Source organism: Danio aesculapii, chromosome 1 (assembly GCF_903798145.1).
Source record: "Danio aesculapii chromosome 1, fDanAes4.1, whole genome shotgun sequence".
Lineage (NCBI taxonomy): Eukaryota > Metazoa > Chordata > Actinopteri > Cypriniformes > Danionidae > Danio > Danio aesculapii.
Window position 1 is genome coordinate 19,074,814 of NC_079435.1, and position 25,610 is coordinate 19,100,423.

At 35.2% G+C, this 25,610-nt stretch overlaps 1 protein-coding gene across 1 annotated transcript in view; it reads left to right on the forward strand.

The window, feature by feature from the left end:
* Positions 1–22,025, forward strand: part of LOC130228318 (RING finger protein 24-like) — a 40,639-nt gene extending 18,614 nt beyond the window's left edge. Inside the window, exons 2-6 of the mRNA XM_056456773.1 lie at positions 877–1,026; positions 9,655–9,697; positions 9,859–9,900; positions 18,027–18,106; positions 20,785–22,025. Of these exons, the coding sequence (XP_056312748.1) occupies positions 877–1,026; positions 9,655–9,697; positions 9,859–9,900; positions 18,027–18,106; positions 20,785–20,926 (457 nt within the window). The 3' untranslated portion in view covers positions 20,927–22,025. The remainder of the gene's footprint in view (positions 1–876; positions 1,027–9,654; positions 9,698–9,858; positions 9,901–18,026; positions 18,107–20,784) is intronic.
* Positions 22,026–25,610: the final 3,585 nt, after the last annotated feature.

Consider the following 25,610-nt stretch of genomic DNA (forward strand, 5'->3'; position numbering starts at 1 on the left):
TTACATTAGACAATTCTTAATCATAACATGCATATAAAAATGCACTTAGTTTTATTTATTATAAGTCAAGGACTAGATAGATAGACAGACAGATAGACAGATCTCAGAATATGGACAGAAATAAACTTCATTTATCACACATTTGCCTCTAGTCTCTTGCCTTAGACACATTTCAGAAAGGTTATTAAAACAGATTTCCCAAAGGTTTCAGTATTATATTTGAAAGGTTTGGTCTTCACAATGTTCAAATAAAACTGCACCATACGCAATCATTATCCATTTAATATTGTGTTTATTTTTAATAACGTTATCCAAACACATGTAAATATAAACTCTTAGGTTCCAGATACTTTTTGTAGTATGTGGTTTAGCCAAAATTTGAGGCTTTCCTAGTATTTTGCTGCTAAGAAATTAAAATACTGGACATAAAAACATGATAACAGACCAAATCAAAGCAGCGCTGACTCTCATAGATTCGTTAACACTAATTTCCCACAGACAGACAGTGTGGGATTTGCTTAATGGCTCCTGCCGGACTAATGTTCTCAAACTCTCTCTACTGGAATATTACATGCACTGCCCATTGCACAATTTAAAGCATTAATGAGTTTATTCATTGGTCTGCTGGGTGCAGAAACAGTTGTTGTGGAAACAGTCTAGAAATCAAGCCAAGTCACATATCAAATCACAGTCATATTGACGAGAGCCTACTCTTAAATGTGCATGGGTGATTATTTCCCTTTGAGGCTGAGCTGACAAAGCATAAATGGATAACTGCGCTAATGCGCATGTGGTCTACTTTCATTTTGCACTAGCATTTTGTGATCAATGAATCACAATCTAATGTTTCTTTTTCCCTCTTGTTTTCCCATCCAGGTTATCCATGACCTCAGATTTACAGCATTACAGTTTCAGGATGCCGAATATCGGGTTCCAAAACCTTCCTCTCAATATCTACATTGTCGTCTTTGGGACGGCTATATTCGTCTTCATCCTCAGCTTACTCTTCTGCTGCTACCTAATTCGGTAAGTCTACCTGCCTCTTCTACAGTATGTGCAGAGCAGCAGAATGTGTTTCAACAAGCCTTAAAATGCCATACATTTGCTTATTTATCTTCATCAGTCAGGCTTGAAAGTCTTGGCACAACCCCTAAATATACAGACTACAATACAGTTCTGCTGCAATTCAAACATTTAAGCATAATTTGCATCATGATTAGTTTGGAAATGAGTGAAAAAGGCAATCCACCCAGAATTTACATGTGGTTGGAACCTGTGGCGTAGAACTCAACCAGTGTACGTCATAAACATCACAATTATACCACAAATATATGTTCAAGTTTTTTTTAGGAATGACATATGCTGACGCAATACTGCCTACTGTAAAATTATGGTCACAAATGCTTGGACTAATCATTGTTCAGTGGTGTTCATCTAGACAATTTTAATGCATCATGGTCAAAAGGTAAAAAAAGAAAATGGAGGGGAGTGCGAAAGACTTCAGTGAGAGGCTCGAGGAAAGCTGACAGATGGTGGTGGAACAGAGAAGTTCTTTCATGTTCACACAATGTCTATGTGATCTTGCTATTATTATGCTCACTTTGAAGACTGAAACAGCTCTGCATTTTAGAGCCGTGCCTTAGGCCCTGTCCACATGGAGAATCTTTTTGCTATGTTGACCTTACTCTGCAATGCGGACATAAGCTCTATTCTGCAATTGTCTTAGGACTTCCGATTTAATTGCCCATGGGAAAAATAACTACGAGTAACATTTGGTCAAACTACTTCTCCAAACAAGTGTTTATGACTATACATTAAAATCTAAATAATATAATAATAAAAAAAAAAACACCAACTTGCAACATCAAGCAGCCTAACAAGCTGTTTATTACAGTTAAAAATGAGATCAATGCTAGTGAATCAGGCCAGAAGTCTCAAGCCAATAAGGTTCTTATGGCTACACCAGCTCTAACATGAAAGAGTAAGATCCATACAGAAAGATTTAGCATCAAATAGTAGTTTCATAATTTTTTTTAAACCGGGTCCCAAAGTGGATGCATCTGAAAACAACACCCTGTTGTTTGTGTAAGCATCCAATCTGTATATTTTGTGAAATTATAATGTCATCAGCCCACGTCTTGACCATAGTCAGACACCACAACTTCGTGTAGCAGTACACAACAATTATGGCAGACTGCTTGCTTGTGTTGTGCTGCGGAAGCTACTGAGCTCAAAAACTTTTCTAAAAAGCATTTATGATGTTCATCTTGTGTTTTTATACATTGGATATGATTTATGAGCATGCACCAAGTCTTCCTCTGAGTTTGTGCATCTCCGTGGCAAAAATCACAACAGCACAAGGGACATTCTACCAGAAACATACATTATCTGTCCCTGAAATAAAAACAAATACAGCGAATAAAAAGTATTTCATCCCTTACAAAATTTCTTAAATTGATTTCTGTGAGTTGTTGTGTAAAGGAATATCTCATTTATTATAATCACTTTACAAAATGTACAAACCCTATCATTGTCACTAGCCCAACTGAACCGACAGCTAATTAGGGAGGGGAAAAAAGAATAAAAAATAAAAAAAACACTTTACAAATAGCAAGTGTAAGTTATTATAGTTTACATAAATTGATTAAAAACATGAAATTAGAACTAAATTCTACAAATAAATACTACAAATAAATGTACAATTTTCCCCGTTTTTCTGTCAGTCCTGTCACATTTGCATTAAATTTAACATAAAATGTGTGCAATACACATTTAAGGCTATGACTCGGAAGTGACATTTCATGGAGAAGAAGCTGACAGTGATCAAGGATGCGTTCTATCATTGAATTGTATGATTTTATGAGGAAGACAAGCTCAAGTCAGGCCCTGTCACATTTCTTATAAGTAAAAAATGTACGTTTCTGGTAGAATGCACCACATACTGGTCCGACATGTCCAGTATACTACGGTAGCTACGTTTTCATCCACCTATTTTTAATGCTCATTTTGGATATGCACATTTAAAACAAAAAAGTTGATGGAAACGCCAAGACGCGCATAAGTTTTAAAAATGCACATAAACATATGCGAATCATTCGGTAAGAAAAGATGCACAAACTATGATGGAAACACTTTTACCAAACAAATTCCAGTATGCACATTAAAAAAAAAAAACGTCATGTGATTTTGTTATAAGAGATCATGTGGTGATAATGTGCGAAAGGATAAACCAGCATACTGACCACATTGTAAAACATCTGAAATTATGTTTTGGTCATTCTAAAATGCCTTAACAGTTTCAGTATAAGTGTTATTACATTATTAATGACCTCCAGACCTCCATTTTTACTGTTGATATTTAGCACCAGTTACTCAGGAAGTGACAATTTTGTTCGCTTTGACTCGTTGGATGAAAACGCTGCTTTATTCGCTATTATCTTGTAATGCGATAATCCAGTTTTGTGCATAAAAGTTAATTAGCATTTTTGTATGGAAACATAGCTATTGTTTTTAGTCCATTTCAGTAGTTTTGGGCGTACACATTTTTCCTTTGAGACAAGACACACAAAAAAAAGATCAGATAGCGAATACAGTTTGAGTGAATGTCACACTAATTAGTACACAGTAAAAATAAATACACAGCTGTATTGAATTACATAATGCACAAATCCTGAAGAGAAAAAATAAGCCATCCATTTCTCTAGGTTTATAGAGAAGCGATCCACACACAAACTAATCACTCATATTAACGTAATTTATTTGGTCTTTCATTCTGAAGATGTTTCTTTAAACAACATGTATTACACACACACACACACACACACACACACACACACACACACACACACACACATTCATACTGTAACGCAAGCATTTAAAAATGTATATATAAATTTATAACGTTCCCGTGGGAGCCATGTCTTGATTAAAAAAAAAAAAAAAAAAAAAAACATTTGTGACATTTTAAAAAGGAAATTCAAGCACTAATCATGTCCAATAATGTACCGTTCATTTTAATAGTTTGTATTAAAAAAAAAAAAAAAAAGAATTTTCATGTGTAGGAATGTTAAGAACAGTCTTGATAATCTGAAATGAAAATAAAAATCACCACTACAAAATCCCACCGCTTGGATTTGGCTTGTGGTTTCAGTGTAGATGGATATAAAGCTTTTTATACAGTATGCACTTAACCCAAAGCAGCTTAGTTGCACAATCAAAAAATAAATAAATGCATTTTTGACCTTGATGAAACTGCTATTCATTGTATCTCCATTTCCCCTTAAAGACTGCGTGAACCCTATAGCATCTGCTTCATTACATTCATTGGAGTATGAACCTGGTCATGAAAAAAATGACTACTGATATTTACCATTTAGAATTAGGATCTTAGATATTCTCTCTATGAATCTACAGAGCTGCTGTTGCTGAAAGTAGATATACTGTAACGTGCAGTTAGCATCTTTTAATTAAAACCGTGAGAACCAGCAACTCTCTCATCAAACGTACCCAAACCAATGGGGCAGATGTTAAGCTCCTTGCTATTTATTATATAATAGTTATGTTTGATTATACACAGCTTCCTCAATGTATTTTGAATCTGAATTGGTTGCCTTTACTCTTTATTGAAAACACTGGACTTTGTATTCAGATATCCAAATACTTTATTATCAGGCAGTATCTCTTGCATGCAATTAGTTCACAAACATACATCAATTTCTCATTTGATGAATGTGCATACATATAGTGGCCCCAAAAATGAATTGGATACATTAGGTTCACCTAAAAATGCATCATTGTTATTCCCAACATCAAAATAACTAGCATATTAGATGGATGCACAAGCACTCTTTTCCATTACAACAATTCCCCAACATGTTTGTTAGGTCGTGATAGTTCACTGTTCGTCTGAAAAGCAGCTCTGAAATATTTATACTCGCCACCAGCTGAGTAAAATGAAAATGACAACAATCGCAAATTCAGCAAGCACTAAAATAGTAGGCTACCATTCTACGTAGCTCCATTATTCACTATATTTATAGCATGCTATTTATCACCTCCACATATACCTTCAGCATCACTGAAACAATAGTCGAGAGTCCAGAATGACTATCCACGGCTTTTTATATCATTTTAAACATACATTTTAGACGGTTTTTAGGCTACTTCAAGATGGAATTCAATTTAAGTGTATTTGTATAGAGCTTTTCACAATAATTATTGTTTTAAAGCAGCTTTACAAATGATGTAAATAGTAATGTGTATGTATGTGTAAGGAATGTAATTGACCACATGTAAGGCTCTCTTTACACCTAGCATTAGCATGCATTAAAACGAAAAAAGCCAAATGAAAATGATGAGATGGCAATTATGTGCAATGTAATGAAATATAAATATTGTTTTGTTACCTTGTTTTTTAATAAAATGCCCCATAACAAATTACGTCAGATCAGTAAGCAGATTGTTGGTGATCTTTAGTGGCTATATGATATATGAATTCATACATGACCACATGATCATTTATACTACAAAAGGGATTAAATTTGTTTGAACGCACCAGGAACAAAAAAAGTGGACAAGCTTAAACACTTTTAGGCCATCGTTACACCTGCATTTACTGTTAAGTACTTGGTATTGGATTGAAGAAAATGCATCTTAAATAGATGTTATTTGTTAGGTAAAATGTGTCTTTTTGCATCCTTTATGAACTTTGAAAGTTACAGTTCTATTAAATTGTAAAAAGCACTCATTTAGGTGACAATTACTGTATTTGATAAAAATCAGTCATGTTGGGTTTTGAAAATATCCAACCCAGGATTACTAGAAATGTGTGCCAACGGCTACATTTTTGAGAACTGAAAAATATGTACCCTGCACTACATTTTGTTGCAGTTTTTGTTTTCAAAAATGCATTAAAGGCCATCATGGACACCATGTTACTGGGGCACATTTGTTCATAGAATCCACCAGAGGCCGATGTGTACATTTCTGACCACCTCAACATCCTTCTGGTACGAGTTCATACGAGACGGCATGCTTTTAACATGGTATCATACATGTTTTTTGTTGTTGTTTGGATTAGGTTTATGTTGTTTCTGAAACAGTCCTTCACCAGACTTCAACCCCAGTCTGCTCTACCTCGAAAGTCTGGCGCTATTCGCAGTAAGCAATCGAGCAAACCAGTCATGCTGGAAAAGACATCCATATGGGGCTAAATCAGAGGCAGAGGCACATATTTCTCAGTTCTTAAGAATGTAGCCCTGGGCACATTTGCTCAATGAGAGTGTGTTGCAAACATGCGAATGACAGAAATTCTTGTTGTGTGAAACTAACACTGAGCTACTGGTTTACAATTTTTGTTGCTCAAAGTAAAAAACAAACAACAAAAAAAACAAGAATAATTCAAAACTAAATCATGGGTGAAAAATGTTTGTTAGCTTTACAAAGTAGAAATTTTACAGGTCTTCTGTGCTTGTAACATGACTGAAATTTAATGTTCATTTAATAAATGAACAGCTCATTATTTTTGATGGAAAGACTACAGTTCAATTAAAAAGTTACCAGCATAAATTTTTCTTATAATTCACTGCATTGTGTGGTTCATTCATTAGTCAAACAGATTGGCGCATTCACAATGTCATGATACTTGTCACGCAGCAGACTTGTCAAGTTTGTTTAAGTTAAGCCAATTTCGCCAACGAAATCAACACCGTTGTACTTAGACAAGCATATAGTTGGCCTTTCTATCAGGGATTTGACTGCGGAAATTGCCTTCATTTTATCTTAAAAAAAAAAACGAGATCTGTGAAACTTGGCTCTTAACCAGCTACCGGTCAAATTAAAATGCTGTTTTATCACGAACTTCTAAGCCTGAATGAACAACCCCGATTGTAGTGTTGAGCGGCTCTGTGGACATTCACATCGTGAGAGATGAGGGAGTCGTGAGCTCAAGTGGACCTGTGAAGGACGCCATGATTCAGAGCAAACACAATCAGCCGCACGTAGCAGCCATGCACCAGCTCTGACACACAAATGCAAAATGCCCCTGTGGCTGGCAAACACACACTTAGAGAAGGATAGAGGCGGATGGAGGAGTGTTTGTCTGGCACAGTCTCCCTCATGGGAAGAGAATTTAAATTCACACACACGTCTGAGATTGAGCACTCGGCGAGATGTGTTATTAGCTGTACCAGTTATTTTACATAGTTGAAAAATCACCTCATGACAGTTTCAATGCTAAGTTAATCGTAACACTTGCCTAATGATGCATGAGAAATCATGACTGCTTGTAGTTAGTCTTGACATATATAGCCCACCTCAGGAGAAAGACCAAAATGTACTGTATGACTTTGCTATGGTTATGAAACATCTTATTGTCTATTGGATTCAGGTCAGGTGAATGGGAGCGCCATTCTAGCAGCTTTTGCTTTCTTTTCTTTTCTGCAGTGTTAATTTTGACAGAAAATTCTGATTTAGTTTTAGTTAGGGCTGCAACTAACGATTGTTTTGATCATCGATTAATCTGTCGATTATTTTTTCAATTAAATAGATTTTTTAAAAAAACTTATATTATAAGCCACAAAATATGAAACAGAAAAACGTATAAGCAAATCTTACATATTTTGGGGTTTGTATGTATTTGCATTATATCATAAGTCAACCAATGTTCTATAAAAGGCCCATAAACACCATAAAGTCCCCCCAAAATAGTATCTGCACCTTTACAGTACATGCTGCATGGTCTTTTTCAGAATGTCAGTTTCTCTTCTAGACTGTGCAGTCTGTTCTGCAGGTCTCTCTCTCTCTCTCTCTCTGTGTGCTGCAAGAGGTTAAGCTTACTTATAATAGAGGTTAATCTTATATTAAATCTCCAATTTCTCATATTTGTCCAACTCTATTTCACTTGGTAATCGTTGTCTGAATATATACGGCTTTCACTTATACCTTTCCTTTGTGCAGGGAGTGATAATAATCAAGTCTGAAATATTTTTCATTAGTGAATGTGTTGTCATAAGATTCAGAAAATCTAATGGATTCGGCTAAAAGGGACAATAAAATAGCCAGGATGAATGTACTGTAAAGCTAATTGGACTAAAACTGGAAAGTTCTAACAACGGCTAACAGTTGTGAAAGTATAACCGCAAATCAAAAGCTAAACATAGAATGACATTTACTGGTTTCTTTAAATAGCTTTTTTCTTACACTAGAGACCCTTCAATCATGCCTGACGCATTCCAGTTATTTTCCATCAGTGTTTCTCTCTCACTTTCTCTTTGACACACTCGCTTGCGCAAGATCAAAATAGTGTTAAATGTAGACGGTCCATTGCTTGGCTGCCCTCATTCCTTGAGTTCAAGCCAAGAGTATCTGTATATAGTTTTATTCAAAGGGTCTGGCACTGGTCTGACAGTCACACTCAGTAAAGCTGCGGTGTTGAGTGGGCAGGCTGGTTCAGGACATGGCTCTTAAAGTCTGGTCAAGCTCAATGAGACAATACAAGACCTAAACTACTATAGAAAGACTCAAACAATTCCTATTTCTTCGAGAAAAATATATGAACATACTTTAAACATACCAAGGAAGCTCACAGCATTGCTAGAACTGGATGCAGCCAGTGTTGAATGAGATACAGAGTGGTGTAATAATGGAATGACACTGAATACTGAACTGCTGAAATGCATTTAATACATGGAGAGTGGAGGAGACGCATGCAGTGCTCTGATGTGATTTTAGTTCTTATTTTCTATTGGATTCAGGTCAGGTGAATGGGAGGGCCATTCTAGCACTTTTCTTTTCTAAAACCAATTAAGAGTTCCCTTTGCTTTGTTTAGATAAGCTCACATCTTCATCAACTGGTAATTTAGGTGTTGGGACTAAAACTGTTAATATGTATTTACACTGACAAGGTCAAGGCTTGGTTTATAAATGTACTGAAAGATTTTAGCTGCTGTCTGTGCTTTCCATGCCTTTTTACACCTCTCTTTCTTCATGGGTTCAAAACTTTTTGGTCTGTCTTTATTTTATTGCACCTAACTTAATTTCGAAACTAATTAGATTCGTTTTCTTTGCATGTATGGACTACTTTGGTTGTTACTGGCATCTGAGGAAAACAGCACCTTTAGAAATATATTTTTTCAAAAAAGAATGGTGACATGTTCAGCACACACACACACATGCATGTGTAGCCGGTTGACCAATCTGAAATGTAATGTATAAATTTTTTGCTTTGGTGGAATCCAGTGAAAAATGTATAGGAACATATCAAAATGCATTTTAAAGGAAATGTATGGCAAATCCCATTTTATTTCAATGTTGGTTTTGACTATAAATAATCAGCATGACTTGATGTATGGGAACTGAAGGCTACAATTTGTCAAATTAAAACTTAAAAATAAGACCCAAGCATGTGTTGACCATATACAGCTGGAATATATAAACACAGGCCATGCAGCACATTGCCACATGTTTTGCTTTGCCAAACCTTAAGAAAGCCAGTGGGATTTAAGATGAACTGTATTTTATTATCACAGTTTAATTAGATGTCTTTGGCTTTTGTTTATAAATGGTTTTGTATAAATCAATGTCATAATAATAAATCAAGGTCAGTTTTTGAAAAGGTTGTCAATATATGAACTAAAACAAAGATCTCTTGTCTAGGTTACGGCACCAGGCACACAAAGAGCTCTATGCATACAAACAGGTAAGCTGATGACTTATCTATTCAAACAGTTTACTGTATTGTATAAATGTACATCATTCACTATAATTATGCAAAAGTTTTATTCCTTGTCAGAGTCCAACTCAACCTATATTACTGTAAATAATACAATATCTGGTTATTGATTCTCTTTTCATTCACAGGTTATTCAAAAGGAAAAGGTGAAAGAACTAAACTTACATGAGGTGAGTTCCCCTTTCACTTTTTTAGCTGTGCAGAAATTCTTTTTTTTTTAGAGCCAATCATTTTAATCAGACAGATGTGTGTGATATTTATTGTCTAGAATAATAGAATGTGTTTTGTTCTAACAATGTGCAAGCTGACTTAAAGTATGGCACTCAATTTGAAAAAATGTACAATGTAGAACAGCAGAATCTGTTAGAATACAATTATAATCCTGTAATTCAAATTATGAAAGCAAAATATACAATTGTGTTATTTTTGATTTTGTTTTTAATAAAATGAGATATAATCAAGTAATATCATAAGCAAGAGTGCTGAATGATATCGTGTAAGCAACCCTTTGGTATTCGTAATGGTATTTGGTAATGGTTACTGTATAGTGATTTTATATTAATTAAATAACAATCAAGACGGTAACACCTATAGTAAATTAAGATATATATTTTTGTCAGTGTTGCACACCCACAAATCAGAAGATTTCAGGAATGGCAGGAGATTTTTTCTAAAAAGTCAAGTTAAATTCAAGTTGGCTTTTATTGTCATTTCAACAATATACAGTGCAGTATACAGTGAAACAAAATGTTCCTCCAGGACCAAGGTGCTACAAACAACATAAATTCACAACATAACAGGACTGTGCACTACTATAAACTCTAGAGAATTAAATAAAATAAGATAAACTAAAATAAAAAAATAAAATACAAGAATGAATAGGAGTATAAATGTCGGGTCGGGGAGATCACAAGCGTTTCTACACTGTTCTGAGCATATGTATGCGAAGAATGGGGGCTATGGCATCTCTATGGGAGATCAAAACAGGTGTATGAGGGCAGACGGGTGGGCACGCAGTTGCAAAACCGCCCAAATTTTCACTAGCCGCCTATGTCATTTTTTACCTGCAAAAATAAACTCAAAACCGCCCAATCTGGCAACACTGGAAGCGTGCTGAAGAGGGGGCGACATATCAGATATTAGAGAGGATTTGATTGGTCAGGCTTTGATGAGAAACTGAAGAGGTGATGTGAAAAAAAAAAAAAACATTGATCCATTTAGATAGAAGTGACAAACTACAAGCTTTACATGTTTATATTGGTTTTATATCTCCTAAATGCAAATTTTCACTGTTTTTGAGCACACCAATATTTAGAGGTCCTTAATTAACAGTCTGAAACCTTTTTGATTTCAATTTCATGGGACCTTTAAATTTTGAAACTATGTAATTGATTCAGAAAGAAATGACCCATTGAAGTGCTGGATTTTCCTGTTTTTAAAATGGCAGAAGGTTTTGCCTAGGTGTCTTAGTGTTCAATTTATCTTGTGCGATTTAACCCGTTCAGTCTTGATGTCACTAAGTGTAATTACACAGTAACTGCTGGCTGAGATATTAATAATTATCAGTTATATTGTATCTCTTCATGGTTAGAGAATAAACTACCCTGAATCTCAGGACCTTTACACGACCTGTACACTTCACACGTTTATTAATAGCTTGAGCCTATATGCGGTTTAACCTTCACTAAATGTTTGGAAGCGGCTGTGTTCATAAGCTAGTGTCCTGACTTCATATGTAGGTGCTAATGAAAAAATTGAGGTGCGAGGACACCAGGTTTCTTGCTGAACGCTCAAACTCTCCTGGAATTTCTCATAGTCTTTTACTCCCTCTCGGGTTCTCATATGAGCTCACTGTCAAGGAATAGTGTCCACTCAAAGCTTGTATTTTCAATATCCCGGCTCTATTAATCATTATTATGAGACCTGTCTTTTCTCAATGGATGTGTATGAAAATCATTTAAGCAAAACAACGTTTTGTTTTACTGGAAAGATCTGCCTCAAATCTCACGTCTGCTCCCCCCCCTATTTGAACTTGATACAATAGCACTGAAATTGCAAGCTGTACTGTATACACTGTTTAAGTTTGTTCAAGAACAATCCAACCAGAACAGTAAATAACGTTTTAATCTTAGGAGGGAACACAAGGTTCTTTTAGGTACTAGAAGTGCCAATAATATTAGCATCACAGTCAGTGATTTTTTATTAGTCATATCTTTTGAAACAGTGCCTAAAAAATATCAGCACTGCCCAGAAGTGCCAAGCAAATGTCAGCCACATTGTTAAAAACTAAACTTACATGCGTTTTTTGTTGTTGTTGTTGTTGTTGGTTTCTGTGCCAGTCATCATGATACTTATTTGTCTGACTTAAAGGGATAGGTATATCACTATTTACTCATCCTCAAGTTGTCACAAAACTTTGAGTTTCCTTTTTCTCTTGAACACAAGATATTTTGAAGAATGTTAGAAATCATTGACTCCCATAGTAGGAAAAACAGATACCATGGAAGTTAAAATCAAACAGGTTTGTGACAAGAGTAAATGATGACAGAATTATCCCTTTAAGGTTTTATATTTGACATTAATCTTTTGTTTTCACAAATATACAACCTTTTTTCCCCAGAGACATTCCCCATTTCTGTATTTGCAGCTGTTGTTGTTTTATCAAGTAGCTGTATTTGTAACCAGAGTAGTAAGAGGCTAATTTCAGACTGTTTTAAGACGGCAGTAAGTGTTTAGTGCTCTCAGCTGTATCCTTAATCCAAATTTGAATTTATTTTACTGCAGAATTAGTGCAAATGTTATTAAATTGTTGGTATGACGAGCTAATCCATGTAAAGGTCTTCCTTACCATGAAAAATAACTGAAATTGAAGTCATCTTCTGACATTTCCGTAACACTTACTTGGCTTTTATTATTTAAATTTTTGTAGGAAAAAAAAAAATCATCATCATCATGAAATCTAAATATTAACTAAAATATTTTGAAACTTTTTAAATATAATATAAAAATTATAAAAAAATGTTTACATTTCCTTGTATTTTCTTGCATTTTTAATAATAGGTTACATATATAACCTATTTTTTTCATAGAGGAATTTTCCTTATTGCATTTTAGTTTCACTTATATATATAAATAAATCTTTTTTTTTTCTCAGTAATTTCTGCAGTTTTTTCCCGCATTACAAACTTGTGGTTTGCTGTATTTGTCATATAGGGAACACTTAGCACATTCCCTCAAACAGGTTTCTAGAGGGGATTCATGAAACTAAATAAATAGGTCAGTAGTCCCCTCGCCTGTTCTGGCAAGTCTGGTTTGCACTTGCATCTGTGCTCAAACAAGAAAGTGTCTTACATAAAGGGGTGGGGGCCAAACTGCAAGCTGATTGGTCTCTGCATCCCCTGCACATACTGTAAGCCAAAGGGGAAAAACAGTGTTATGATTGTGCACCACAGGCATGAGAGAGTTTCACACTTGCATAGTTCAAGATTATACAGACACTTACAGCTACTGTTTAGCCTGAGGAACTGGGCTTTATCTAAAATTACATATTGTTTACTCAATTTGGTTTGTTCATGTGAATTAAAACAATCCTTGTCATTTCTCAGTCATTTTCTGGACGTCTAGTTGTTTGGACCTCATATAAAAAGACAAAATATAATTTTAAGAGGGAGTGAATCACTAGAAGTCTGAAATAAGGAATGTAGCCTTTGTTTTTTCATTCAAGGCCACATTAGAAAGGTAATCTGTGTGTAGTTGACCTGATGAACAGAGTTATGCAGCTTCATGCCGCTCTATCAACTCTGTCCTTGATCTTACATAAGATACAGAGGCCCTGAGCATAAGAGAAGTGAATATAATCTTAGTTCTCGAAAACATTAAGTTTCCTTCTTATTACTAGATTATATACAGACAGTAATAGACACATTGTATGGTAGAGTTTGTGCGCAGAAGTCTGATGTGCAAACACACTGGTGTAGAAACCTAGCATATGTGCCAGACGGTTGCCAAGATATGGATCCTCAGCTGGCAACCAGAACAGCATGGACATAAATATCACCACATCAGTGAGTAAGAGTTACTGTGCATAATTCCACTGCAGTCAAACTGTCGGAAATAAAATGAGACAGTTTGTTTTTTTTATAATGCTCCTGCATAGCTGCAGCTCTCTAGCGGAGAGATCAAACAGATGAGAGCAGCCGCGTGAAACGGACTGAGCAATTCTTATGAAGGCTTATTTCCGTTTCTTTCAAAAAAAAGAGCTTGGGGAGTCATGATTGAACTGCAGAGGTGGTCCTTTCAATTCAGAATCCCAGCAGAGAGGCCAGGATGTTAATAAAACAGATTCATGGTGGCATAGCCTCACTGTTTAGTCAAGCCATGCTTTATTCAAAGCAGGTGTGGCCAGAAATATTTTGGTCTTTCTTGCAATTTAAAGCATTTTGATTTGTTGTTTATTGGATTCATCTCAATTTTCTTGGTCACCGTTTTCTAGAAAGATCTGGCTAGATGAGTCAATGACTATGTTTACATGGACATCAGTAATTGAATGATTTGCCTTGACCTGAATAAGACAATAATATGATTGAAGGTGTTTACATGAGTTGATTTTAGAATGTTTCCGTCATTTCATGATCCCGTTTTACATGTTATAGCACATAATCCGATTAATGTCATTGCATCACCATGCTATCCACATTTCCTCCGGAGTTTCATATAATTTCGAGTGTTTCCTTGTTAATTTGTCGACTTTATCTGCAGTTTGGCACTTTCACTTTCATTCAGGAACATTTCATTCATGCTCATTGTGACAAACGAGATATTGCATGAGAGTATGAAATGCTGGAAGAGTGTAGTTTTAATGAAATTTGATACCACATGCTGTATGGGAAAGAAACCCTCCGCATTACATGATGCAGATGTCTGTGGTCCTTCACTGACTTGGTAGGTGTAGAGAATAGTGTCAAACAGCCGTGTATGAACTATACCGTCACAAAATGTGGCGAAAAGTCCTACATGACGGTAATAGTTTGATCAAGGTGTTTACATATCTGTACTGCACTTCAAATGCGACTAAAATCAGCAAACTCCACATGTCTTAATTCCATTTCTGCAAAGTTTCATTATTACCTAAATCCGCATGGTCTCAAAAAGTCTTAAAATATCTTAAATCTCAAAAGCTAAATTTTAGGTCATAAAAAGTCTTAAATCTACTGAAATATTGTGTACTTAAATCTTTATTATTATTATTTTTTTTTATTATTAGGAATTTTCAAATAGTACAAACACCACAAAGACAGAAAAGATCAGAAAAAACAAACAAGCCACCCCCAAGCGCTGCAAATTAAATAATTTACAAAAATATATAATAATAATAATAATAATAAGAATAATAATAATAATAATAACAACAACAAATTTTTTCTCTCAAAACTAACAAAATAAAAGAAGCCAAAACTCTGAGAGAAAAAAAACTGAGTTTATGTAGAAAGGATTGGAGAGAGCAAAGCCTCCTGAATTTGTCCTGTTTGTGGTTGAGGTCATAGGTTAACTTTTCCAAAAGGAAGAAAAACTGACAACGGAGAAATCCATATGGAAATAATTGGAATTTGAGAAGCAGGCCATTTTAGTAATATACATTTCTTAGACAGAAATGTAAGAGTTGTAAACAAAGGTTTGAGCTCAGAGTCAAAAATGTCTTCAAGAATGTCATTCAACAACAAAAAAAAAAAACAAAAAAAAAGTGAGGGGGAGAAAATAAAACATTTTCCAATTATCTCCTGAATTTGAGTATGAACCCCTCTCCAAAATGGTTGGATGTGAACACAGGACAAAAATACATGAAAAAAATGGGCCCTTACAAGTTTTGCACTTTAAACAGGAGGTCGAAACAAGCTTGGAACACTTCAATCTTTTTTTAACAGGTCTTAATTTTTTCTTACCCAATCTGACCATTAAGATACATACAATCACCAACAATCCATCTCAAACTTTTAACTTTTTTTTTTTTTTTTTTAATAGCTTTTAATTACTTTCCTTCCAGTACACATTTTTTTCCTTACACATTTTCTTGAAAAAGCTCTTTATTAATTTACTGCTGAGGATCAATCATTTCTGATAGGGCAAGTAAAAACCTTTTCTAACTGAGATATTTGAAAACAAATCCCTACATTTAGTTCATAATGGTCCTAATGTTGTAAAAAGTTCTAAATTTATTTTGGTGAAACCTGCAAAGGGGGGAAAAACGCAGTTTACATGGTAGACTCTTAATCAGAGTATTGTCGAATTACTGGTGTCTACGTAAACATACTCAATGTTGCTGGTGCCCTATGCACTTCATACATGGTTGTAAATGTGTTTGTCGCTAAATTGTTCCTAAATTTTTAAAACAGCCTGATTTCGAATGCAGGCTTTGCTTAGCTGCTTCAGGTATGTTTCATTAAGCTAAGACTAATCTGGTCTAAAAATCACAAATATTACTAAATATACACTTTATCTGTGAATATTATTTATTTTAATATTGGTTTACCATTCTGTACCATCACACGGAGTACAGAAAACAATGGTGACTTTTAGGAACTGTCTGTTTTGTGCAGGATGCAGTGGCTACATGGCTTTAGTTTTACAATGAAAAATCCCTTCTTAGCCCTGTTAATGTCATTCTTTCCAGACAAAACCCAACAGTGTATATGGAGCAGACAATCTCTTACAGCGAGACGTGTGCTTGCAGTCTCGCTCCTCTCAAACAGAGAACCATTGTGTCTCAATAATTCTCCAACCACCCCCTTCTCAGGGTCAATGACACCTCAGGCACTCAGACAGTATACAGAGATATATCCCATTTTATGAAACTCACACAGAACAGTAAATAACTGTTGTGAAAGACACCCAAGTGTCCAGGCACATTTGTCCAAAACCTCTTTTGTTCTTATACAATTACTACAGTTGTGAGTCTCCCCCCCACCCAACCACACCTCCTCACCCTGCTATATTTGCTTGTCAGCAAGGTTAATTAAATATTTGCTTTGTACACAATTCTGGAAGATGTCCTACAGAAAAAGTAGATATGAATGGATCATGTTTAACCTTCGCTTGCAATTATTACATACATCCATACATACAGATAGACATAGATGTATAGATACATCCATAGAATAATATAGATAGATGGATAAACAGAGAAAAGCATTTAAATGTTTTTACAAGATTCTAACACTGAAAGTCTTTATTTTCATTCATAATTTTGTTAATAATAGTTAAGTGATGTCTAGCTTTTCCTCGGTTCACGTTCTTATTTTCTTACTTGTTCCTCAAAGTTGATGACTACTTGGAGTAGGAGCTGGTAGCTTTAAGCCTTATAAGGAATAGCAAGTACCTGAGTTTTTCCCCTACTTCTAGAGGACATCATTTAATTACGACCAAATGTTAACAGAATTCCACTCTCTAATGTGAGAAGTCATTAATCAAAGTGCTTGGCTTTCCCTTTACAGCCCCGCAGCCAGACATGTTCAGCAATCAGAAAATGCTGTATATCCAAATGTGTCTATTTTATCTGGTGAAATGTCATATCTGCTCCCCAAACTGGTTCAGCTCACTGCTACGCTGTAAAAAATAAATCCGTAAAATTTACAGTAAAAAAAACGGCAGCCGTGGCTGCCAGTATTTTACCGTTAAAAATACGGTACAAACTGTAAAAGTAATTTTTCATTTTTATAGTAAACTACCATATTTCATTAATTTATAGATGTAATAGGTCTGTATTTTGAATTACCAACATTACTACACATCTTTTGTTAAACAGTTAGACAGGTTAACACACCCATAAGCAGGTGGTGATGAGAAAGTTACATAATGAACCAATGCTCATCGGCAATTACTTCTCCCACAATCAGAAAAGTGTATCGAAGGTGTATAGAAGGTGCTCAGTGTCATTCACACAGCTACTAAACACCAGTATGGTAACACGCGTAAAACTAAAGTCATGAAATAAACATTGTTTATCAACATTAGATGTAACATAAATCTCTAATGTACATAACTGATGGGGAAACAACTAAAAAGATCGATAGTAATGTCAACAAAAAGCATAAGTGATGTGTAAGATGAAACAAAAGCGTTCAAGCATATCAGTGTAACATCAATCATAAGTTCTCATGAATACTGCAGTAAAGTACGATCTCTCGTCTTACTGATCAGATTATATTAATTCACTACTTGTAATAGCATGTTTAGATGAACTGTTTTTGAGGGCATTTTTCCACCTGTGGATTAATCTGAATTTATTGTTTCATCTCCCCAGATTTGTGCGGTGTGTTTGGAAGAATTTAAGCAGAAAGATGAGCTGGGAATCTGCCCGTGTAAACATGCCTTTCACAGAAAGTGAGTACCCTGGCATATGTTTTCTTCTAAATGAGGACCCTCAAGACACAAAGTTTTGCAAGCTGTTTGGTTTTAGCAAACCCCCCACCCCCCAAAATTGTTCATCCCTGGAACACAAATTAGGATGTTTTAGGAGAAATCAGAGAGCTCTTTGAAGCTCCACGAACAAAGGGTCATGAAACATCCAAAGCACAGAAAGGTACCAAGAACATCGGCTATGGTTCAGCAGCGGTTCAATCATTATTGTTGGTGGTTAATCATAATCAAGGTCTTATTGGTTTGGAACCACATAAGTAATTAATGACAGAATTGTCTTTTTTGGGGGTGAACTATCCCTTTAATCTTAAATCTTTCGATTCATTCATAAAAACAGTCACTTGCTTTGTTTCTAAATGCATTAGACGTTTTCAACAAATCAACAAAACAAATCAGATGTTTTGGAGTTGGAATCAATGATTCGGTTAATCATTCAATACACAGACTTGCAGTCACCTACTAGCTGTATTAAAGTCACATTTATTTAGCCATGACAGGTCTAAAAAACAAAAAACACTAAACTAGATTAAAATATTGCACACAAATAAACCATCCAAAGCCTTAACCTGCATGTACATTTGCAATGTTTTCTGGTTTCCACTGTGCTGGATGGATGTGATCAGGCATTGATCTAGTTGAAATGTGTCTGCTTCAGCCATCTTCTCCTTCACCCCTTTGTGAAACATTTGCACTAGGCTGTATGTCAGAGTAAATGCCAAAGTAAATGTCAGAGCAATGCTTGGAGATTTATCAGAGGGGTGGGGAGCTTGGGTCTTTTTAAACATTTCAGTTTACCATAGGAATCCAGCCAAATTTCAGAGCTTAAATAGGTCACTGAAGTGAAATTGCACACACACATGCAGCTATCTTTATGGAGACTTCCTATAGAAGTAAAGATTTGTATAATCCTGAACCCAACCCTCACAGGAAACAATCTGGATGTTTACATTTTCAAATTACTTCATTATGTGCGTTTTTCCTCATGGGGACCACAATGTCAAAATTAACTGATATTGCAATACTTGTGGGGACATTAATGGCACAACATATGGATTACAATGCGCACATGTTACATTAGCTGCTATTTGTAATGTATTGTAAACTTACAAGTAAACATACAGAAAAACACTTTTCAATTTTATTAAAATTTACAAATGACTTTTATTTTGTCAATATAGAAACACTGCTTGAAGAACTGTTGCAGTGTGACTGTAGTTATGACACAAGGGTGTAACCTGATGAAAATCAGGCCCCAAATAGACAACCATGACACATTATATAATGTGACACTAAATCACATGATGCTTATTGCGTATCATTTGCATGTCACACGATATGATGCATGAGCATAGAGCAGGTCATTCCAATTAAAAATCCCCTAAACAAAACTCTCTCATACTCACCAAAAAATAATAAATAAATACATTTAAAAAACTATGACTGCTGCTTGTTCGAACTACCCGTTTAAAATGAGCTGAAACACAATTCTTGTAATTTCTTTGGCCAATTTATTTATGTTCAGTCCACTTAAACTAGTAAACCATTAGGTTAATTTAAGTGTTTTGTGTTGGGACAACATGAGGGAATTCTGTTAGTACAACTACCAAGTTAGGGGATTTGTAGTTCCCAGCATGCTTTGCGTGGGATTGAATTAAGAGGGAAATGTTGACAATAAAAGTAATAGAAACTTAATAGAAAGACTTGTTAGAGTTTAATCTTCTCTTTAGTTTGAAGATTTAGAACATATTCATGTAATGAACATGCAGAAGCACCCATGCTTTGAGTGTTGGTAGATTAATTAGCAAAAATGCTGTTTGTTGCTTTGCTCAGTGAGCATTAAAGTTAGTTCTGAGATCAGTCTCAATCAACTGTATATGTAATTCATGAAATATGCTTAAAATGGCTCTTATTTCATTTAGGATAACTTCAAAAAAACTTAAGAATTGGAAATGTATGACACATAATAGACATTTATGATATTATTAGACCTTTGAGATTAAGTTAAATAAAAATACAACTGTTTTTAAACTTTTATTTGATAAATCATGTTGGACTAACTCAATTGCATTTAATTGGGTAATTAGTTTTTTTAGTTGGTGATAAATTTATTGGATGGAAATCCTGCCCTCAATTAAATTGAGTTCATCCAATGAGTTATTTTATTGAGTACAGGCAGTCTTGCTACAGAGGGAAAGTAGTATAGAGAAGAAACAATATAACAAAAACTGTAATTGGAAGTTGTTTTTCCAAACTAGTTTTACAAAACTGTCAAAGTCCAGACTGTATCAGTGGTTAAATAGAGACTTGTGTATCATAGATCTGTTTGTGTACCTGATGTGACCAACACGGCCTAAAATAGAAGTGTGCTTACAGTGAATTATTCATCAGAGCAGAGATGCCAGCATCTCACTCCAACGAACCCGAGATTCAGTCTCACATTCACATGAGCTTCCTGTATTAAGACGCCCACCTTCCTCAACACAGACACATCATATGAAAGCACTCCAGACATGCGTTATTGAGAGTTTGGGTCAGCAGAGTCTCCTTGTAGCTAGTAGTTTCACATGCTTTGTCAAATTTTAGGTATGATGTTATCCAGTTTGCCTTTGATCTTCAACATTTTCTTTGCATCTCCCTATCAGGTGCCTTATTAAATGGCTGGAGGTGAGAAAGGTTTGCCCGCTGTGCAACATGCCCGTCTTACAGCTGGCGCAGCAGCAGAGTATGTCTGAACCCATTGCCCCAACACAGCAGCCTCTGCCTGGGGTGGAGAACCTGGTCTAGAACCTTCTACAAATGTGACTGCCACTACTTTCACACTCCCTCCTGTACAGGTACACGCTCATATCCAAGGACAGACTGCAGGATTGGCCCACGGTGACCTGTTACCTGCACATCCTCAAGTCCTGCATTGGTGGCTTTATAAAGGATTATTTCCAAATTACAATAATAGATGATTTACTCAATCTGTCTTTTTTGGGTTTAGCTTTTTTTTTTCCCCTGTGGGATAATGAAGAAGAGTTTAAGTAACCGTTCCACGCCAAAGCACTTTTGTTGAGGATACCAGTGAGAGGCAAAAAAGGACTAAAAACAGCATTAAACACATTAAGATAATCTTCAGTTTTCTTTCAACAAACGTTTTTTTAAACAAGCACTTTACAAAAACTCAAACCTAGTTGCTTGTGATAGCAGCAAGATCTTGTTTTACATTTTATGATTTTTTTTTTTAAGTTGATGTTCGCAGAGCCACAGAGCAAAGTACTATTGGTTTTATTTCGATTAGAGAGGGTTATACTGTATATTAAAGGGACAGCAGCTCTCCAATGTGTGTATGTTTGTTTGTTTGATTGTTTGTACATTGATGGTCTGTAGAATGGCTGTATCTGTAGATATGGCTCACTGCGCCCTGTCGTTGATGGCCAAAACAAATGTGAATGCAGAGTTTGTCTTATTAGGGTCATGATCTGACCCAGCAGTATTTGATCAGTGTTCTGTGGATGTCTTTATATTGGAAACGCTTTTTTAACTGAGGGCTGTGTTAAATACACATTCACACACACACGCGCGCGCGCACACGACGACTGCTTTGAGTTTAAGGCTGTTTTGATAAGAATCTCAAACTTACCAAAAAAAGGTAAAGAGAAAACACATGGTCTGATACACAAACTTTTCTAGATATTTGATATAATTCATATTTTCCCAACCAATATACAGTTGAAGTCAGAATTATTAGCCCCCTTTTGAAGATTAGGCCCTAACCGGCCTAATTAACCTAGTTAAGCCCTTAAATGTCACTTTAAGCTGTGTAGAAGTGTCTTGAAAAATATCTAATAAAATATTATTTAATGTCATCATGGCTAAGATAAAATAAATCAGTTATTAGAAATGAGTTATTAACTATTATGTTTAGAAATGTGTTGAAAAAAAAAAAAATATCTCCGTTAAACAGAAATTGGCAAAAAATAAACAGGGGGGCTAATAATTCTAACTTTAACTGTATATAACACAGAGCAATAAATCAAAATATTTCCCAGACTAAATAAAACGTCTGTTATCTAAATAACACCTTTAATTTAGCAATGAACTTGCAGACCCCCTCAAGATCATTCATGTCAGCAGATACTTTAGGAAACTGCTGCCATAAGATCCCTTCTGTTTTCACTAACTGTTCATAGTTGTGGGATTAGTCAGTTTCTGGCTTCGGTTTCCCAATCCAGAGCGAATGTTTTCATTCTGCAGATGTTTTATAGAGTTAATGGAAATACTTACAAATTGACCAAGAGGGGTTTTACCCAAATTTAAACTGCAACTAAATATCCCAAAGTATTGTTTTGACTTTCATGATTACTTTTTATGCAAATTGGGCAGGTTTTTAAAATTACCATTGTACAATATTTGCTTAATTATCACATATCTCCAATGAAGCCTTGGTTCTACACGAAGCAGCTAATTTGTGTTTGTGTGTCAGTGTGTGTGTGTTCACACCAGCTCTCATTTTGCATAGCTTTCTCAAAATACACTTGGCATAAAGCGCCTAAATCTGTCTTCAATAAATATTAATAAATGAAACGTCAGTGTGGTAAGGCAAATCAAACTAGACTTGCGACAGAAAGACAAGCAGATCTGACCTGAAGTCAGTGAAACTGAAAAATGTTCCCAGAACACTGTAAAAAGCGATTAGTTGACTTTTAATTTAAAAAAAACAAAATACAAATAAGAGTAAACCTGCTGCCCTAATGTTCAGTAAATGTGAAGTGAACACAATTCCATGTTACTGGGTTTACTCACTTTAAGTCAACTTATTGCTTTTAAGACAACAGCAATGCTTTAAAGTGACTAATTGCTTTTTACAGTGAACAGGCCCAGATTACAGTACGGAGTCTAGTTATCATTCCAGCATATCTGTAAATCAGTCCAGCACTTTGTAACACAGAATCCTCAGCCATTAAGATCAATGACCAGCAGGTGGATGCAGTCAGCAGTCTGTAACAGAATAGACGCTCTGGCTCTTTCCTGCTCTATAGTACAGCTATTTCCCCCCTTTTCAACCCACAACCTAATAAGGTCACCCTGGGTCTCTGTGCCCTCCATTTTAAGCCAACCTAGTAGTGAAACAAGTATAATGTTGTGCATACAGGCTGGCCTCAACACTATAAATGATGCCAAATGGGAAAACTTACATTTCAATTATCTGACACAAGTAAAGCTTGATATAAATAAGCACTGGGTTTGGATCAAAAGTGCTGGTCATGGATTAAATGGCGTACCGTTCATTCATTGCCAAGAAAACTGCCCACCGTGTTCTGCAATGTATTTTTGTGTGTGTTTGAGGCAGATTGTGAATTAAAGTTAAGCTTATTTAAAGATTTTTTTCTTATTCAATAACTGTTTGCATTTGCTGAGTGTGTGCAGAAACTCTTTTGACTCTTAATATCACTAATCATTTTTTTCAGTGTGCTCTGGTACTTGGTCTTAACGAAGTGTAAAACACTGTGGGTTTCCTTTTGGAAATTCCTTTATTGTGGACAAATAATGTTGAGTCCTAAATTAGGATCTCTTCTTCATCTCTTTGGCTTTAGTAACACAGTAGGTCTTAAAGAGTCACTCTGATCACGAATGTATGCAAATAGAGAGCTGTGGTTCAACGGTGTCATTATAATGTGAAAGTAGTTGATTGTGTCTAAAATTGACAAGTTACATCACTGCACTTTTCATACTCTTCCTTTTAGGTGGTATTAGTGCCTGTCCGTTGAGGTGGAACGGAAACAGCGCAAAAATGTCATCTTATTTATTGTGTGCTAAAGTTTAAAACCCATAACATTTCAATAGTACTTTCTAACCGCTCTAATTTAGTGATTAGGCAAAGCAAGGCTTTGTGATTGTTGCTAAAAGCTATTTCAAAATCGGTTTGGAAACATATCTAGAAAGTCAAGCTAGCATGTTTATACAAGTGGTAGTCCTCAACATTGGGAATGTTAATGTTAGGTCACATTTTTAGCATATTTGAACTAATGTTTTCTACTGATTATTACTGAGAGTGCCATATCTGGTTTACCCGTTTTAATTTGAAAAGGCAACATTAGGTGTTCGCTTACTACTTAACAACTGTTCTTTGTTCCTAATGGGCTTTTTAAACCAATAAGACATTGTGAAAAAAGGCTGTTGGGAACAGGCTGGCAGTATTTCTGTTGTTAAGTAGTAGTACTTTGTAGAATGTGCTTATTAAGGCACAAGACGCAAATCAAATATTATGTTTTGATAAACAATAGCCTATTTATCAACTATCTCAGTGTCAAATCTGTGACATGTTCTTTCAAGGTTTCATGATGTTCCTCCTTCCCACGCCACTCTTTGTCTGAGGTGATCCAATATTTGTCCCACCCCTCACCATTGTGACCTCACAGATGTAAAGAGCCCCGCCCCTTCCTGTCTTGTTTTAACACTGCTAATGTTTGTGAATCTCACAAACATGTTTGTAAAAGTAAGAATTCTGCAGCAGAATATTTTCTGTACAGTATTTGTAAACTATATTTTTGTATATTTAATCAACATTTTGAAGAACAATAAAAAAGTGCAAGATGCTTTTTTTTTTTTTTGCTAATTTTGTGTTATATTCATTAAAATATGTTGCATGTGACTGACTTGAATTGTAAATAAAGTTGCCAAGTTTTTGCAATAAAGAAAGTGTTGTGTTTTTTTTATGACTGAAAACATAGGGATCAGGTCAACATTATAATCAGGGATCAGTGGCATTATAATACACACATAAGAGGTTAGTTGAGGTAAGCTGTTCTACTTTTTCTTGATTTGTCCTCAAAGCAAGAAATTATGTTTAATATTTAGAATATTGAAATCCAAATCTCACAATCACTATTTTGGAAAATAGATGTTCTTAATCTAATAGTTAATTATTTATTTATAATATACTTTGACCTAATTTTAAATCAGATGAATTTTAACTGCCATGTAGAAAATTCAGTTATCATGCTTTTCTTCAATGCGCTCCAGTCACAGCTCACAGCTTTTTATATCTGAGCAATTCCATGCAAATGTCAACCTTGTCATGAAAAAACTAAGCTTCAACCAAAATAAGGAAACTGTTTCTACATTTTGGTGTTAGCAAGTATTTTACAATACTTAAAAACAACTTAAAAATGTCTCCGTCAATGTTTTCAAACAATTATATTTGATTTACCAAAGTCACACAAGTGCCAATTTCACATTGGTCACATCATAACGGAGACGCCACATCCATAATGAAGCTTTTTTTTTGCCATAGATGCAAACATATAAAATCAAATCAATCATTTTTGTTCTATAGTGAGACAACTCTTGTCCTTTTGATTAGCATTGTTTCTTTTGGGTGGTGCATTTTAATTCACAGAATTTCTACAGAGTATGTTGTATACGGTTACTTGCAGACTTTTTTGATCACATCAATGACGCATGTTTATTTTATATATTGACG